This window comes from Siniperca chuatsi, linkage group LG22 (genome assembly GCF_020085105.1).
Source record: "Siniperca chuatsi isolate FFG_IHB_CAS linkage group LG22, ASM2008510v1, whole genome shotgun sequence".
In the NCBI taxonomy this organism is placed as follows: domain Eukaryota; kingdom Metazoa; phylum Chordata; class Actinopteri; order Centrarchiformes; family Sinipercidae; genus Siniperca; species Siniperca chuatsi.
The window spans coordinates 19376339-19392006 of NC_058063.1; the positions used below are offsets into that span (position 1 = coordinate 19376339).

The 15668-nt window shown below is 37.5% G+C and overlaps 2 protein-coding genes and 1 non-coding gene across 9 annotated transcripts; 1 reads left to right on the forward strand and 2 right to left on the reverse strand.

The window, feature by feature from the left end:
- The first annotated feature begins 640 nt into the window (after positions 1-640).
- Positions 641-7518, forward strand: LOC122869697 (Fc receptor-like protein 5). 5 transcript variants are annotated; one of them, XM_044182932.1, is made up of 5 exons: positions 641-818; positions 2455-2718; positions 3081-3143; positions 4539-4664; positions 5906-7518. In XM_044182932.1, exons 1-5 carry the CDS (start codon positions 788-790, stop codon positions 5956-5958), a joined length of 537 nt encoding a protein of 178 aa, XP_044038867.1. In that variant the 5' UTR covers positions 641-787; the 3' UTR covers positions 5959-7518. The 5 variants fall into 5 exon arrangements, with proteins under 5 accessions (XP_044038867.1, XP_044038863.1, XP_044038864.1 ...); XM_044182928.1 differs by having other exon boundaries at positions 642-818; positions 2455-2730; positions 2883-3143; XM_044182929.1 differs by having other exon boundaries at positions 645-818; positions 2455-2730; positions 2883-3143; positions 4542-4664.
- trnar-ucg lies at positions 3271-3343 on the reverse strand. The gene has a single exon. It is a non-coding gene; the product is annotated as a tRNA-Arg (tRNA).
- Positions 6539-13702, reverse strand: LOC122869701. Of its 3 annotated transcripts, XM_044182937.1 has the most exons (8): positions 13561-13702; positions 12502-12655; positions 11697-11749; positions 10598-10942; positions 10376-10456; positions 9072-9203; positions 8851-8966; positions 6539-6637 (listed from the first exon to the last, which is right to left on the reverse strand). In XM_044182937.1, exons 3-7 carry the CDS (start codon positions 11740-11742, stop codon positions 8893-8895), a joined length of 678 nt encoding a protein of 225 aa, XP_044038872.1. In that variant the 5' UTR covers positions 11743-11749; positions 12502-12655; positions 13561-13702; the 3' UTR covers positions 6539-6637; positions 8851-8892. The 3 variants fall into 3 exon arrangements, with proteins under 3 accessions (XP_044038872.1, XP_044038871.1, XP_044038873.1); XM_044182936.1 differs by having other exon boundaries at positions 6539-8966; XM_044182938.1 differs by having other exon boundaries at positions 6539-8966; positions 10363-10456.
- Between the last annotated feature and the right edge of the window lie 1966 nt (positions 13703-15668).

Consider the following 15668-nt stretch of genomic DNA (forward strand, 5'->3'; position numbering starts at 1 on the left):
AGTGATATTATTATGTATTTACTATGAATTCCCACCACAGTTTACAGACACATTGTCTAGATGTGATAGAGTGCATTTATTATACTGTTTATTTGAGCTGTACATTTACAAGCTAACCAAAGACCCGAACAAACTGAAAGCTTTAGATCCTAGATGTGTTTTGCCAAAGGTCAGAATATGTTCATTTCTTGCGGTTTCATTTTAATCAAAGAAACAATGAATTCATGATCAGAAAGCAACACATGAACATTGGTCATGTGTGAACACCAAAAAAAAAAATGTGTGAAAATAAATGTAAATCAAATCATAGAACATTTTCCCATTACAATAACAACTCTCTTCATAATCTACTGCAGTATAAAACATTCTGTATAAAATATTTATCTTACATTTAAAATTGCAGTCAGAATCGGTCTTACAATATATCTATAATGGTTCTTTCCCACCTGTCTACATTACTGACAAACTTACTGCATGTCTGCAGGCACTGGACATAACCCTCAGTAACCCTCTGACATTAAAAATGAATTGAAATGTGACACAATCTAAATGTAATTATGTGATTAGAATAGTTTGAAACTTGTGATTTGGCCGTTATAAATTCATACACAGTGAAACATTTGAAATTTTAGGAATGAATGTAATTATTTGCACTGTAAAAATCTGCTTTGGAGGACACAGCAATGGCTCATCTTCACTTCTGCTGGTTTTAGTTTTGTTTTTGGTGATTTCATTTGAAGTCAGGATGTGGGCTGACTACTGGCTTTAAAGAAGACATTGAGACAGGATGGAGATCACCTCACTCTGCCTAATGCTCTGTAAGAAATTTAACTTCTTAAAACAATATTGCCTCCTGCTCTATTTTTCTCACCTGTTCTCACCCTTTAAAAACATCTTTTCTTTCAAATGTAATGTAAATGCAGTTGTGATTTGAAGAATAGGATCCAATCAGCTCCATTCAATCAGTCAACTTATGGCAGATTTTGCTTGTGGTACTGAAAATGTCTATTTGATTGTTTCTAAAATTCATAGTTTGCAGTTAGTTTCCTCCATTTTTCTGTTTCTGTAATGTAGCAATTGTGTGTTCCAATCACCTTTGTATCTGGTTTAGGGACTTTTACAGCTATGCATACATCCTGATTTGCGATAACAGTTCTCTTATTTCAGTTTCCCTTGCTCTGTTCCTGACCATTGCATTCAAACATACCAACAACATGTAGTTAAGAATAAGAATAATTCATTCATATTGTAATGATATACTAAGGAGTAAAGTTTAAAAGTGTTATATTAAAGCAAAGTCTGGACTCTGGATGTAATAAGAGCCATTCAAATTCTGCTGAAACCTTTTGGACTGATTTTAGTGACAGAGAGGGAGCCAAACAGGGCCAAATCCAGCAGTGATGTGTTAAATTGAGAAACTGTGGGCAATTTAGCTGCATTATGTTGAAATGATTTGTGCTTTTTGCAAAAAGATGAATTCAACAGCCAATTACAACGTAGTATAGGGAACTTTTACGACCTGCTGATACTTACGTTGATGACTTGATAGCAGCAACAATAGACAGCAAACAAGCTGGTGACCTGATCCCAAGAAAAACTAACCACAATAATTTAATAATTGCAAGATTTTGCAAGATACTCTCATCATAAAACCATATTATATTGCTATATTAATCTTGCTATCCCCTATGAAGTTTCAAGTATTCTTGCTAAAGTTCTGTTGGTAGTTACTGCAACTACTGGTAAGATAATTGCAGGCAAATCAGATTTCCAGTCACTTAAAATAAACTTAATATGTATTTTGGCATGTAAGTTTTTTCTTGATTTTTGGGAACAGTATGTGTGACCAAATAATCAAAACTCAAAGGTCCACTTGCTAGCTTTTGGAGCTTTCAACCTTTAGCTCACTTGTTATCATGTGACCAAAATGCAAACTTAGTTCATGTGATGAAACCCGAAACAGCTTATTTATGAAGACTGTGAGATGCAGTTAAAGCTGGTAAGTGTCTCAAGCTTAGATTATTTTGTCACACATAATTGTAGTTGTGTGTTTTGTAGTTTTGATTGCGTTTAAAATATTTTTTGTAACAACGCCCATGATATGCTTGCTTTTAACTAAATTAACATTGTGCATGTTCTCAAAAATGCAGTTATGTCAGCAGCAAACTCTAAACAAATGGCAACAACAATTGCAGAAAGTTTTGAAGAGAAACTAATCTATGATGATCTCAACATTAGCAATATAGTAATGTGTACTTTGTGCACAACTGGAAGTTCTCAAAGATGTTGGCCAGGGAAGATTCGGCTTAGTGCTTCTTGATCTGTGCAACTGGTGCTCAGATGGTTGAGTGGGTTGCAGCAACAGCAGCAGATCAAACACATTTGCCTCAAAGAGCGATGCTATCTGTACAAAATATAATCTGATGGTTTTACATTTGTTTTCATATTTTTCAGCCGCACTGAACATCTATCCCAACAGATCTCAGTTCTTCTGGTATGACTCCATCACTCTGACCTGTGCAGTGGCGGGATACTCTTGTGGCTGGACATTCAAGAGAAACACCTCCTCTCAGACTTCTGAACCATGCAGCTCCGGCTGGGGGATACCACATGAGTCCTCCTGCACCATTGAGGATGCCTATCCAGCAGACACTGGAGTGTACTGGTGCGAGTCTGAGCACGGGGAGCGCAGCAACACCGTTAACATCACCGTGACTGGTAACTCCAAATGTGCATGGAGCTTTTATCTATTTGTATTTGATGCTGACTTTATGCTGTGCATTTTTGACAAGGAACAGAAATGATTTATTTGTTATTTACCTGAACAATCTAAAGATTAAAATGGAGTTCATAAGAACAATGACAGCATGGTTTGTTTTTAGATGGTGTTGTGATACTGCAGAGCCCTGCTCTTCCTGTGACAGGAGGCGATAACGTAACACTTCTCTGTTCCTACAAAGAAGAAAACCACAGAAAACCCACTTCCGATTTCCCTGCAAAGTTCTACAAAGGTGATGTTTTCATTGGGACTGAACCTGCAGGAAACATGAGCTTCTTGACTGTTTCCATGTCTGACGCAGGTTTCTACAAGTGTGAACACCCAACGAAGGGAGAGTCACTACAGAGCTGGCTGGCTGTTAGAGGTGAGGATGGTATTCTGTGCTTAGCTTTAGTAATACAAGTGAAACATACATTTTGAATAAACACCATTGTAAGTAACAGTAAGAAGTTTCTTCATATCAGACTACAGCTAGTTCCTCAAATCACTTTCAACCACGAAGGGACTCGAACCCTTAATCTTCTGATCCGAAGTCAGACGCCTTGTCCATTAGGCCACGTGGTCACACAGACCTTTCCTTTTTGACACCTCAGTAGTGCTGTGGTTTATCTGATAAGTAGGCGAGTGCTAACCTTGGGCCAAAAAGGCACACTTATTTATGAGAGAGTTGAAGATTTTATTAATGAAATTTTATTGGTAGCCTTCTACTACAATGACACCATTCAAGAATCCATTTCTCTAATGCAAGTTGGGTGATTTTACATGTGTTTTATTCAGGACTGCAGTTAAAAGTTTGGTGATGTGATATGTAGCAGGGAATGGAGAGATGTATTGATTGCTTACGTTGACATCAGCAGGCAGATCACAGAAGTTTTGCTTACATGTTGCAACAGCTACAGACTTTCACTGTCCAGTACGGGAGTCAAACTCAAAAAAAGTATGGGGGTTGAACCACCACACACTAACCATCTGAGCTAACTGGCCTGCTCTCGAGGATTTCTTTTTGAGAGGCAGCAGACACACACACACACACAGAATTAAATTATTAATGTCAAGGAGTCATGAATTGAGCTTCTTGGGGAATAAAATGGAGATGGAGTGACATAATAAGACAAACAAAATATACACAAACCACAGTGGAGGTCCAGCAGCTCTGAGTGCAGCAGGTGGAGGAGACATGGTGTTGATATATATGTAAAAAAAGCTAATGCATTCAACCCAGAGTTACGTGTTTGGTCACAACGTTGTGTTACGTTTATATTTGTTGTGTTTAATCACCTGATATGAAAGGCTTTCCTGTCGTATGCTATGCCAGTCTGCACCAGTGGAGAATAGTTGGTTACTGATATCTGGCAGTATTTTTGGGAAATATCCTCTCTTCTCCTTTTCAGGAATCCGTTACTTTACCACTCTTTCTTTTAGCTGATAAAAAGTACTAAGTAACTGAGATGACAAGTACAAACTTCCCATTAGAGCCATGTAGGCACAAGTGATTTAAAGCTTTGGCACCAGGGGGCGAAATAACACAATGAAACATATTTAAATACATCTATGAACTTTTTGGCATAAAAATGTTTTACAGATAATTTCATCAAGGCCTGCTGTTTATTTGATTCAGACATCACACAGTTGGCAATTGGTGGCACTACAGTTCTTATAAGCTTAACTTGTATTTGGATGAAAACAGAACTAGTGGTGGTTGAATTATCTATTTAACCAATTTTGTATTTTGTTGTTTTGTTTGTTTTTTTCTTCCTAGCAGTCAGAGATGATCCTCCTCCTCTTCTCATGTCTGTGCCCAGGCTGGTGTGTACCATCCTGCTGATTGTCCTCTACACTGTCATGCTTATAGTGTGTGTGAATGTATACAGAAAGTGGGCTAAAGGTAGGGGGAACATCTATATCTAACATCTACATCTAACATTTGGAAATCATAAATGTTAAAATAAATGCAACCTTAAACAAAACGTTAACCACATCTTAACAAAATGTACAGTATGTGTTAGCAGCTCCATTTTTTATTTGACATAAATATAAATGTATTGTATTTTTACAAATAGTAAAAGGGGCATCACTTCACTGATACACACATTTATATGTTTTATTCAATAGGTATGAACTGAAGTTGGTGATGTTTGCCAGTCCCATAAGTTTCATTATATTTTTGATACCAATAATCTCTTATTCGTCGGGATGTAATCAGTGTCTTGCTCAAGGACACCTCAGCAGGTCAGAGAAAACTCACACTTAAAGTAGTTTTACAGGAATCAAAAAGAAAAGCTCCTTCAAGTTTCTCAGAAAACAGGATAATCTGTTTATAAAACGGATGGATGGATGTGTGGGGAAAGTCTTTAAAGGTGCAGCTTGATGCACATACTGTATGACAACAGTAATTCTTATCCCAATAAACACAGGAAAAAAAACAGGAACACACCAAAGCTTTACACATATTTTTAAGTGTAGCTTCTTGTGTCTGCATTTGTGTTCAAAACTTTGCTCAAGATTGGCTGTTTACCAATACTAGGCATGTTGTGTAGTCTTTTTTGGGGGGACACTTCAGTGTGGTCAAAGAACAAAGCTAAATATTCACTGAACACTGACACCCCCCACCTGAACCTTAAGGTATATTACAGCACATTGAGATGGCTGACAGGTGTGGAAAAGCTGGGACTTGACCACATGCTGGGGAGAATCTCAGCGAACAAAACAATGGATATGCTAGACAGCAAGGAGAAGAGAGATTTTTCTACAGGGCTTTAGCCAGGATTTTGGAAATGATCACAGGAACTCCCACTGACGAAATGTATGACTTGCCGCCAACCAAAGTCTGTAAAAGTTTTATAGTATTTAAACAAATGACAAAAATTCACATATTAGTCAATTTTTTTTGTCAAAACTTTATCGCTCTACACTACGGTCTAAATGTTGTGTCAAAGCCTTTTTCTACACTGCCATGTCTGTAAATCTGGGGTAGACTTTTTAGTCAAATTTTAAGGTACCAGAGGATGTGTCCTCAGTGGTATTAAGCCCTGGATGCTTATCTGGATTTAAATTCTTGGACATATGACAATTATTAATTTAAATGATGGCTCCTCTAAAATGCTCTCTGTTCTCCTCTTCCTGCAGCTCGAGCTGAAGCAAAGAAAAGAGCTTCTGATCGTCCCTTATCAGAGCAATGAGTCTTGTTTCCTGCTGGGATGAAGAAAAAGAGCAGCTGTACATGTTGTCACTTTTAATATGATGTTTATATATGACCAATATCTCCACAGGGTGAATTTTTGTTACAACCGTGACCTTAAAACCTGATCATCATGTAAAAGAGGAATAAGAGATTTCTTTGAACATTGCTTTTCAGAAATGCATGAGACTGTATTTTTGGTACGCCCAATAACCAAATGCTAATGTCAGAATGCAAACATGCTTACAATGACAATGTTAACAAGGTACAAAGTAATTTATTTATCATTTTGCAACACAAGGTTGTATAATGGAATGAAAGTTTGTAGTCCCTTCATGCTACACACAGAACATAATTCAATTCAATAAAATGTTATTTATATAGTGGCAATTCATAACAGAAGTTATCTCATTGCACTTTTCATATAGAGCAGGCCATGCCCTTACTCTTTATTAACAGAGACCCAACAATTCCCACCATGAGCACTTGGCGATGGAGGCAAGGAAAACCTTCACCTATTCAGGTGAAGATAGGGCCAGAGTTATCAAGCCAGTGTGTTGTAGAAAACAGGATGCCTTAGGGAAGTGTAGTAAGTCCAACTTTATTTTCCATTATGATAAATGATATGTTTGTAAATATTCCAATGGATATGGGAAGAACACTGTTTGCAGATGACAGGGCTGTGTGGAAAAGAGGGAGAAATGTTGAACACATAGTTAAGAAAATGATAAGGATTGGAATGGGGATCTGATGTTGCATCTCTGAAATATATTTATGTAGCCTTAATAAGATCAAGACGGAAGTATCGTATACGGATCAGCAGCAAAATCTATGCTAGCAGACCTGGATGTTATGCAAGCCCGGGCTCTAAGACTGCACTCCAAGACGAAGCAGGGGTTATGTCATTGGGGTTATGTCGAAACAGCTGGTGGCCAATTACTGGGATAACCTCCAACAAAAAGGGTGCTGCAGACATGTTCTACTCTCACAATAAGAATATCCCACTGTAGTTTTTACCTATATACAGTCAGGCTGCTCCTGGCTCATTCTCAGATGAGGTACCTCTAGAGTGTTTTGGAGCTTCTCACTACACTCTCCAAAGGTGCTCCACTCGGGTTATCAGGCCCGATCTGAGCCAGATTAGCTTAACCACTGCTCCTCTATCGTCAGCCACAACAATACTGTCTCAGCCTCCAGCCATGTCAGATCTTCTTCCTTCGTTTGTGCTCCTTTAACTCTCAAGAATATGAGGTGCCCTCCATCGTGATTGGCCTGGAAAACCTCTTGCCCCAACTTCCACTAGTAGGCACTTCACCTTCCATCTGTTGTCAGTGCATTCCTCTACCAGTGTATTTTGAGAGCTTTTGCTCAAAAGGTTTCTTCCGTCCTCTCTTCCCATGGGACTGTCAGCATAGATTGCTATGGCAGCATGCAAGTGTAAAGGTAGCAGAGAAACCTCACAGCCATAAACCATATGTTTGACCGAGATGAGCTTCTAATGACGATGGGAATGTCATGAGTTTGACAAAAAAAAAAAAAAAAAAAAAAAAAGAGGGATTGTGATAAAACGCACTGATAAAAACACAATCCATCCATGTTTCAAAACTTAAAACAGTAACATAGTAAGGCATACTATTCTTTCATATTGTAGAATAAATAAAAATATAGAATAGTGTGATATTTTATGTTTGAAAGCAAAGTTACTAAGTGCTTCACAGAGTTAAAAAGTGCTTTGCAGAATACTAAAAACATTTACTGTAGTTTTAGAGACAATTTAAAAAGCAGAAATAACAAAAATAATACACACACAAAGTAAATGAAAGCTTCAGATGAGGAATTTAAGGGTTCTGCAGCTAAGCCCTGCAGGTTTGTGCCCCCTGTGGATTTCAACAAATCTGACAGCCCATCAACATCAATCGTCACAATTTTTTGTGTTGCAACCCTGTTTACAATTCAATTTTATTTATATAGCGCCAATTCATAACAGAAGATATCAATGCGCTTTTCCTATAGAGCAGGTCTAGACTGTACTCTTTATAGTATTAATTACAGAGACCCAACAAATCTCACCATGAGCAAGCATTTGGCGACAGTGGCAAGGAAAAACTTCCTTTAAGAGGCCAAAACCTTGGACAGAACCAGGTTTACAGGGAACACCCAAATATCATGGTCAGAGGTGGGGGCTGGAACTGTGGTGCACAGTCTCAAATTTCAAGCAGCTGCATGGAAGGAAGTAAATCGCTTTTATAAAAAATATCCTGGGGTATTCTCTTAGTTTAGGGTTTAAGACACCAACCACAAACCCCAAACACCCCCTATTGGAGTCAGGTTGCAGCTCTCTCATTTCCTTTAACCTCTCTACTGTCTGTAATACAGGCATACAAATGCCCTAAAGTACTTAAAATATTCTGTATTAAATATATGAAATAAATACAGTAGAATATGTAAAAAATCATGTCTATACAATTACAGCATACTTAATAAAATAAAATAATAATAATAATAATAATAATAAGCAATAAAATATGTGTGATTAATAGTAACTTGGCTAAAACGTTCAGAAGTGCTAGTATGGAGCACAAGCTTGTTTCAGTGCAGTATGAGAATCAACTTGCAGAGACTTGCAGTAACTTAATTGACTTGTATGTACATCACATTTTATAAGTAGTTAGGCAAATATTTCAAGGTGATTCTGTATTATTGTTGCGATTATAGGTGTGGCGCTGTCAATAGTAGTGAAATGGAGCGGAGGAACTTGATAGACAGACAGAACACGTCACTTAGGAGGAAAATGGAATTAGGGGTGAAAGTATTTACAACCACTAAGAAACCAAACTATCGTAGCAGCAATCGACAGACAGAAGACTGTCCGTGCTGCCAAATGTCCACTCACTGCAGCAGTTTAGGATGGGGACGTAAGTCCAGTTGAATCAGCTCACTTGGTAAATAACTCCTCCTTGTTCTCGAACTCAATCGGGAGCTCGATGTAGCATCCATCCTGGTCTTGATCTGTATGGTTGACATGATACAACAGGAAGTGCAGATGAAGAATTGGCAAAAACAAATCAAAAACACACACCTTTTCATTAAAACAAATAAGAAAAGCAGACATACGTTTTCGTTGTTGATCTCCACAAACACATTCTGCCAGATGTGTCCAATTTGCCCAAACTAGAGCTACAAAAACTACAGCTACCAGTGATACTGGAGCTTTCCATTCTGGGCTTCCTGATGGATGTTCTGCACCTGCATGAAGACACAACACCAAAAACATTACAACAACTGAGGGAAGGTTGGAAATTAAGGGCAAATGCTTTAATTTTTATTTTTTTGCAGTAAAAAAAATACAGGTAAATATTCTCTTCACATAGGATGTGTGAATTTGTGAATGTGAAAATTGTATTTTTTTTTTTCTCTAATCTTTGCTTTGTTTCATTAAATACTGGATAATTTGACATTTGGGCCTCAAACAGTTATTTAAATTAATAATCTGAGAAGGTTAGAGGGAAAATGTCTCTTTAATGGAACGGATACCTCACAGACATCTGAAACATGACAAGGTACCACAACTTAATCATCTTATCCTGTGTTTTTATGTAAAATCTTTATCTGACAAGTAACTAGTAAATGTAGCTGTAAAATAAATGCAGCGTAGTAAAAAGCTCCACCAGTCAGTACTATTAAATGAGTTTGCAGAGATTTGAAAATTGGTTGAGAAAGTCAATCTGTCACAAGTAATATGTAGATGTATTTTTGCCAGAGCTGCATTATAATGCATACTACAGTGGTTAAAGAATAATTCCGGTTTAGGAAACATCGGATCTTTTGTTTTGTTTTGTTTTTTAAACACAAACTGTCGTTGTTGTAAACATCCATTACAGTTTACAGACCCACTTCCTGGTTACATTTTGACCCACCACACTTACCGGAGTTGTTTTCTCACACTTTTCCTGTGCAATGAGGGATCATTACCAACTTTTGCGTTATACCTCCAAATAAAGAGGTTTAGATAATCTGGCTAAACTGGTGGCTTTGTTTCCAGCCTATCTGATGGTCTGACTGCTCCTGTTTGTTGCCCATTCTAACGTCTTTTAGCGACGTTCCCGTGTTCCCAGATCTCAGCATTTAACTTGTTGAGTACAATGTTGTTAAAACTGGTAGACTGATGGACAAAAACTACAAAAATAAGACCCAAGTTGTAATAAACATGAATTCTTCTTTAATGTGGTTAAAAGAAGAATGTGAAAAAGAAGCAGCTGTGAAAATGCATTTTTGCCTTGAAATCAGATTTGAGCATCAAATAATAATAATAATAATAATAATAACAATAAATATTAATAATAATGTAAATTTGATGCATTATTTCTACATTGTTACTTAATGAGTAATCATGCTCACAGCTCACCATGTTGACCTACCTTTAGTAGGTGCCAGTTCAGGCTTTGGTGTGTCACTGTTCTCTCCATCATTGGTCTGGGCCACGTTCAATACAAAACGTTCTATGGGGTAAATCTGTATTAGTATTACAGTAACATTTCCAATCTACAGTAGTACTGCAGTAGGACACAGACAGTTTTCCTTTTAACCAAAGAACTCGATATGGACAATAAGTTCTCATACGTTCTGCTGAGTCAGCTTACCAGTGGTCTCTAGCACCCATCGTCTCATGATCTTGTCATAATTAGCAGCCAGATCACACCAGTAATGTCCAGAATCATCAGTCGTGACTCTGGACAGATGAAGTCTGATTCGTCCTTCTCTGAGGGCGTCTTTGTCACACTGCACCCGTCCTGCAAACTGCTGGTGCTGAGACTCTGGGACCTCAACGCTGTTAACAAGTTCGTACAAACGCTTCAGAGGCTCTGACTGGAGAAAACAAACCAGGTTGGTGGAAGACATGTCCGTTTTGGTGCGACTGTCCCATCTGATGGTGATGTTATCGTCCTCCTCTGCCTGATAGAAGGTCCTTTTCACAACAAACGCCCCTGTAGACGAGAGAGAGGGGAAAGAGAGGCACACAAAAGAAATTATGCAGAGTTAGACATCAACCTTTACCTCACTTCAGTGGGAAACAGTTGTATCTAGGAACTGACTGTTTATGGGAAATTATTTTAAAATTCAACATGCCAGAAGAGGCTCTGCTTGATATATCTGAGCAGTAAAGATGATTCTGCCACTTGAGCGTTCAGTCTGAACTAATGCAGTGCTTTAGAATCCGTGTATTATTCGTTCTTTTCATATTCAACAGGGAATCCAAAATCGGAAAATATAACTATTTCTTTATTCATTTATGAATCCAACACAAAAAAAAGAAATAACGGCTTGTTTTTTGTGCTTTCGATTTTTTTGCTCAAGTAAAAAAAAAAAAAAAATAGGAAATGAAAAAACGGGCCATGGACTGAATTTGATTTTGATATTTAATGTGTCCGATTTGTGTGACCAGGAAGTTGCTGACTTCTTCGTGTCTTGCACTTTATAAACTTGCAGCAAATGCACTTGGGCGATGGCGGTACCTGATTTCATGTAATGAATATTGTTAAATATTTGCTGCAGATTAGCAGTTTGTCTTCATAATATATAAAAGTGAATGAAATAATTTCTGGCTTTGGATTGTTGGTCGAACAAAACAAGCACTTTAAGGACGTCACTTTTTTTAAACATTTCATAGATTATTCGATTATTCAAATCATCAAGAAAATAATCTGAATGAAAATAATTGTTAGTTGCAGCCCTACTAACCACAGATGGAGGAGGTCAGGCCGGCGAGCAGAAGGATCCAGATCATCTTTTCCCTGTCAGAGAGGAGACAGTTTTATTAGAGGAAGAAGTGTTGGATTTTATTTTATTAAAAACAGGACAGATTGGTAAATCACTTGTATCCTGAATGTACTAAAATTAATCCTCATCATGAATAAGATCTTCCTTTAAGGTTTGTAATGTTTACACATCAGTCAAAAATGAAATTAAAGGCCACAGAAGAGCATCTCGGTGTTTTAGAAGTCTGCATTTCGGCTGTATAATTGGCACAAAATCTTTTATAAGTCAGAATAAAAGCACTCTAAAATATTTTTTTATTCTCTTAAAATTCAAGTGGTTGAATATTTTCTCAGTATTATATCCCACGTTCTGGCAGATCAAGTGACAGACTATTAAGTATAAGTAAAAAAAAAAAAACAATATTAAGGCTCAACAATTATTCATGTAATTACCACAACTGATATATTTCAGTTCTCACACTTTGTCTTTGTGTAGTATGTTATCATGACTAATTTGTTCAGTCTGCTTAAAGGCAACTGTATAATTTCACTCCTCGGATAATGTTTAACTACACACGTGGCTATAAATAATTAATAAAAATAAAATGTGTTAACTCGTGCTTATGATGCAATTACAACCAATGTTGTGTTTATGTGCTAATTGTTATGCTGTGCATACTGTGAGCTACTGAAGCACCTGTTAACATCAGAGTGCAGCGCTTTGTTTCATATAATCTCAGTGGAAATTTATTGCAGTTGGCAGTCTAAGTTTTAAAGTAACAAAGCACCTGTTCACGTGTTTGTGCTATAGGTGTATTCTCTGTCAGCTGTTCCCAGGAACCATGAGCTTCTCCAACAGTGCATGGACGAGGAGGAGCGAGGGAGGATGCAGTTTTCCTGAAGAGCAACTTGTTGGGTGCATTGCATCAGAGAGACGCGGACCTGGAAAAGAAACAATGTTGTTTACATATTTTCACTTCATCTTGGTTCAACTCTTTAATCCTCAAACTCATGTTTTTAAAAGACGCTCTAATCAACTTCCCATGAACACCAAAGACACAACATGCACATCAATGGTTGGCATCATCTGTACTGACAGTGTTGTTATTGTTGATGGTGTTCAGGTCAAAAGAGGAACTAACTAATGAAGATTTGTTGCAACAGAGAAGAAGAAAACGAAACACAACTCCACTGATGGTCACATGGCTGCACTGTGGACATCAAGGTCATGTCCTCACTCCTGTTTCTGGGAGTTTTTAGACAACAAAGTCATCAGATTCTGAAATACTGAATATGTTCGTTGTATAGTTAAAGGGACCTAAATCACCGCTGTTGTACCTGTATGTATTTCCTTGTTGCGCAATTTATAAAAACTCAGCAGCCACAAACTTCCTTCTGTGGAGAAACTGATTGCATCATCTATCCAAACAAATATCGACAAAGAAGCGTTAAAACAAAGTAAAAACTTAGAAAGTCTCTACGTTCTTCTCGCTTGCTTAATGTGTTGCCTTGTCAAGGAGTTGTTAAGAACTCTGAAGTTCAAATCTTGGAGGAGGTTTTCCAGGTTCAGATGGAAGTTCAATAAGTTAGATTAGATTCAACTTTATTGTCATTACACATGTACACGTAGGCTAGAAGACAACGAAATGCAGTTTATGTCTAACCAGAAGTACAATAAGCAAGTGCAGGAACCGAATTTAAAAACTTTGGGCCGGTTTGAATCAATTTTCTGGACGTTGGATTAATATGTGCGTCAGTCATGTTTAAACAATTAACAGTTAGGCTAAATGTACCGCAGTTGATCACAATTAAAAACACAACACAAATCGTAGGTTTTCGTTACTTACATGTAGGCGAACTGTCCCACTTTACGTTACCTGAACGACTTAACTATCACCTGAACAGACGAACTGTTCTCCTACGTTAACGTTTCCGGATATGGAGGATGAGGAGACACGTGGTTACTTTATATCATCAGCTCGTGACAACTCACCTGAGGGGGCGGGGCAGTGCTGCCTCCTGGACCAATAGCGCCGTATCAGCGCCTTAACATGGATGTACTATTAGAACTAATTGAGGTATGGTGGTATTATCTGTTCATCGGAAAACTCCGTAAATCACCGAGCGTTGAGGCAGAGCAGCCAGAGGACAGAGGGCAAACCACAAAATACTTTCTCCATAATATATGGTCCAGTTTCACCAGAAATAGTGAATAAAGTTGTTGTGTTTTTGTACAGTAACCAGAGAAGCCCGCCCCCGCAGAAACACTCTGCTCCAGGGTCTATCATTTTTGATAAACAGTAAATCCATCAAATTCAGTGGTTCTTGACAGGAGAAATGAAACTGTAGAAGAACCTTCACCTCCCCCACTTTCTACATAGCCTGTCTGTCTGTGCTTTAAATACAATTATCTGAATTTGTGCTGGATCTGACTTCTAAGCATATAGTTTCATTTCTCTCAACTAGAGATGCCACAGTTCATTTTTTCTGTGACCCCATGTAGCCTCAGTATAATGTTCCACTTTTTATGGCTATTCTGAGAAGACTTATTAGTCTTAACTTTGTATTGTGTTGTTTTAACTCCTCTGTACAGCACCTTGAATCTGCCTCTGTGTATGAAACATGCTTTATAAATAAAACTGCCTTGCCTTAAATGCAAGGGCGTAGTGTTTTGTCCCCATCACTTTAATTGTTTCAGGTTGATTTTCTTACTTGAGTCTCTCTGAACATTGTTCTCTTATTGTCTCCTTCAGTTATTACTGTGCGCTCAAAACAATGAACTTAACAAGCAGCAGAAAGTAGTGCAGCCAGCACTGAGTGGACTTTTTTTGCCATGACTATAGGTAAAGTTTGTTGGTGCTGTATGCAGCCTGAAATGACTACCTGCAGACACTACTCAGGGCTGAATAAACACTGCCATCATGGTTAATTTTTTTATTTACAGTTAATATTTTCCTTAAAAGAAACTAGTAGTGAACATCAGAGATAAGACAGTAAAGGTCATAGCTCTTTCTAGTACAGATGCAAACTATCTATCAAAGCATCAGGTATCTATAAAGGACACTAAACTTGATTTTAAGTAGAGTCAGTGCATTAACAACATAGAGGCTTACACAGCATTTCCATGTTTTGTTATTCTACCATTATTATGGAAAGCACAATAACCAATTTCACATCATTTGTTATTTGCTGGTTTGATTTAATGTATATACATGCAGGAAATAAATAGCATATATATATGTATATTGTGTCCCTCCACTTCTGAAACCACACCTACGCCCAATGAAATTGCTGAAATGATACAATTAGTTATTATACAGCATCAAAATGGTTACAGTCTGCTTAAAGGATTGAATTAAAGGTTGTTTTTTCCCCTGTTACAACTGTTTTTGTCTCCACAGGGTGAATTTTTGTTGCAACCATGACCGTAAAAGCTGGTCATCATGTAAAAAAGGAACAAGAGGTTTCTGTGAAAGCTGCTTTCCAGAAATGCACGAGAGATATATATTAAGCTCTCACTGAAGAAAACGATACCAGTGATGGGATGGGACAAGCATTTTCATATTTCTTTGAACTGGTCTCAGTTTCAATAAATCAGAAGATTAGTAATCCATCACAGTGAACTCCATGTCTGCATTTAGGCTATTGTTAAAGTAACATTATCATTTCATATTAGAACAATTTAAAGTATGAAAAGTCTGCATTTTGTTACCACATAATTAATAATGGAGGGGTTGAAGTGTTTCCTGTTGTGCTTGAAATGTAAAACACAGTAAAACAAAAAAAGGATCATAATGTCCATAGGAACTTTTTAACAACTCCGGCTGCATGACCTTCTCTTCGAACACTCAAAATTAGCCAAACTATAAAAACACAGCTTCAATTTGACACTAGCATATTAGCTAGCTGCACGCAACTATGTCAAATAATGTTGGTCAAGAGTGACTAGCATAAA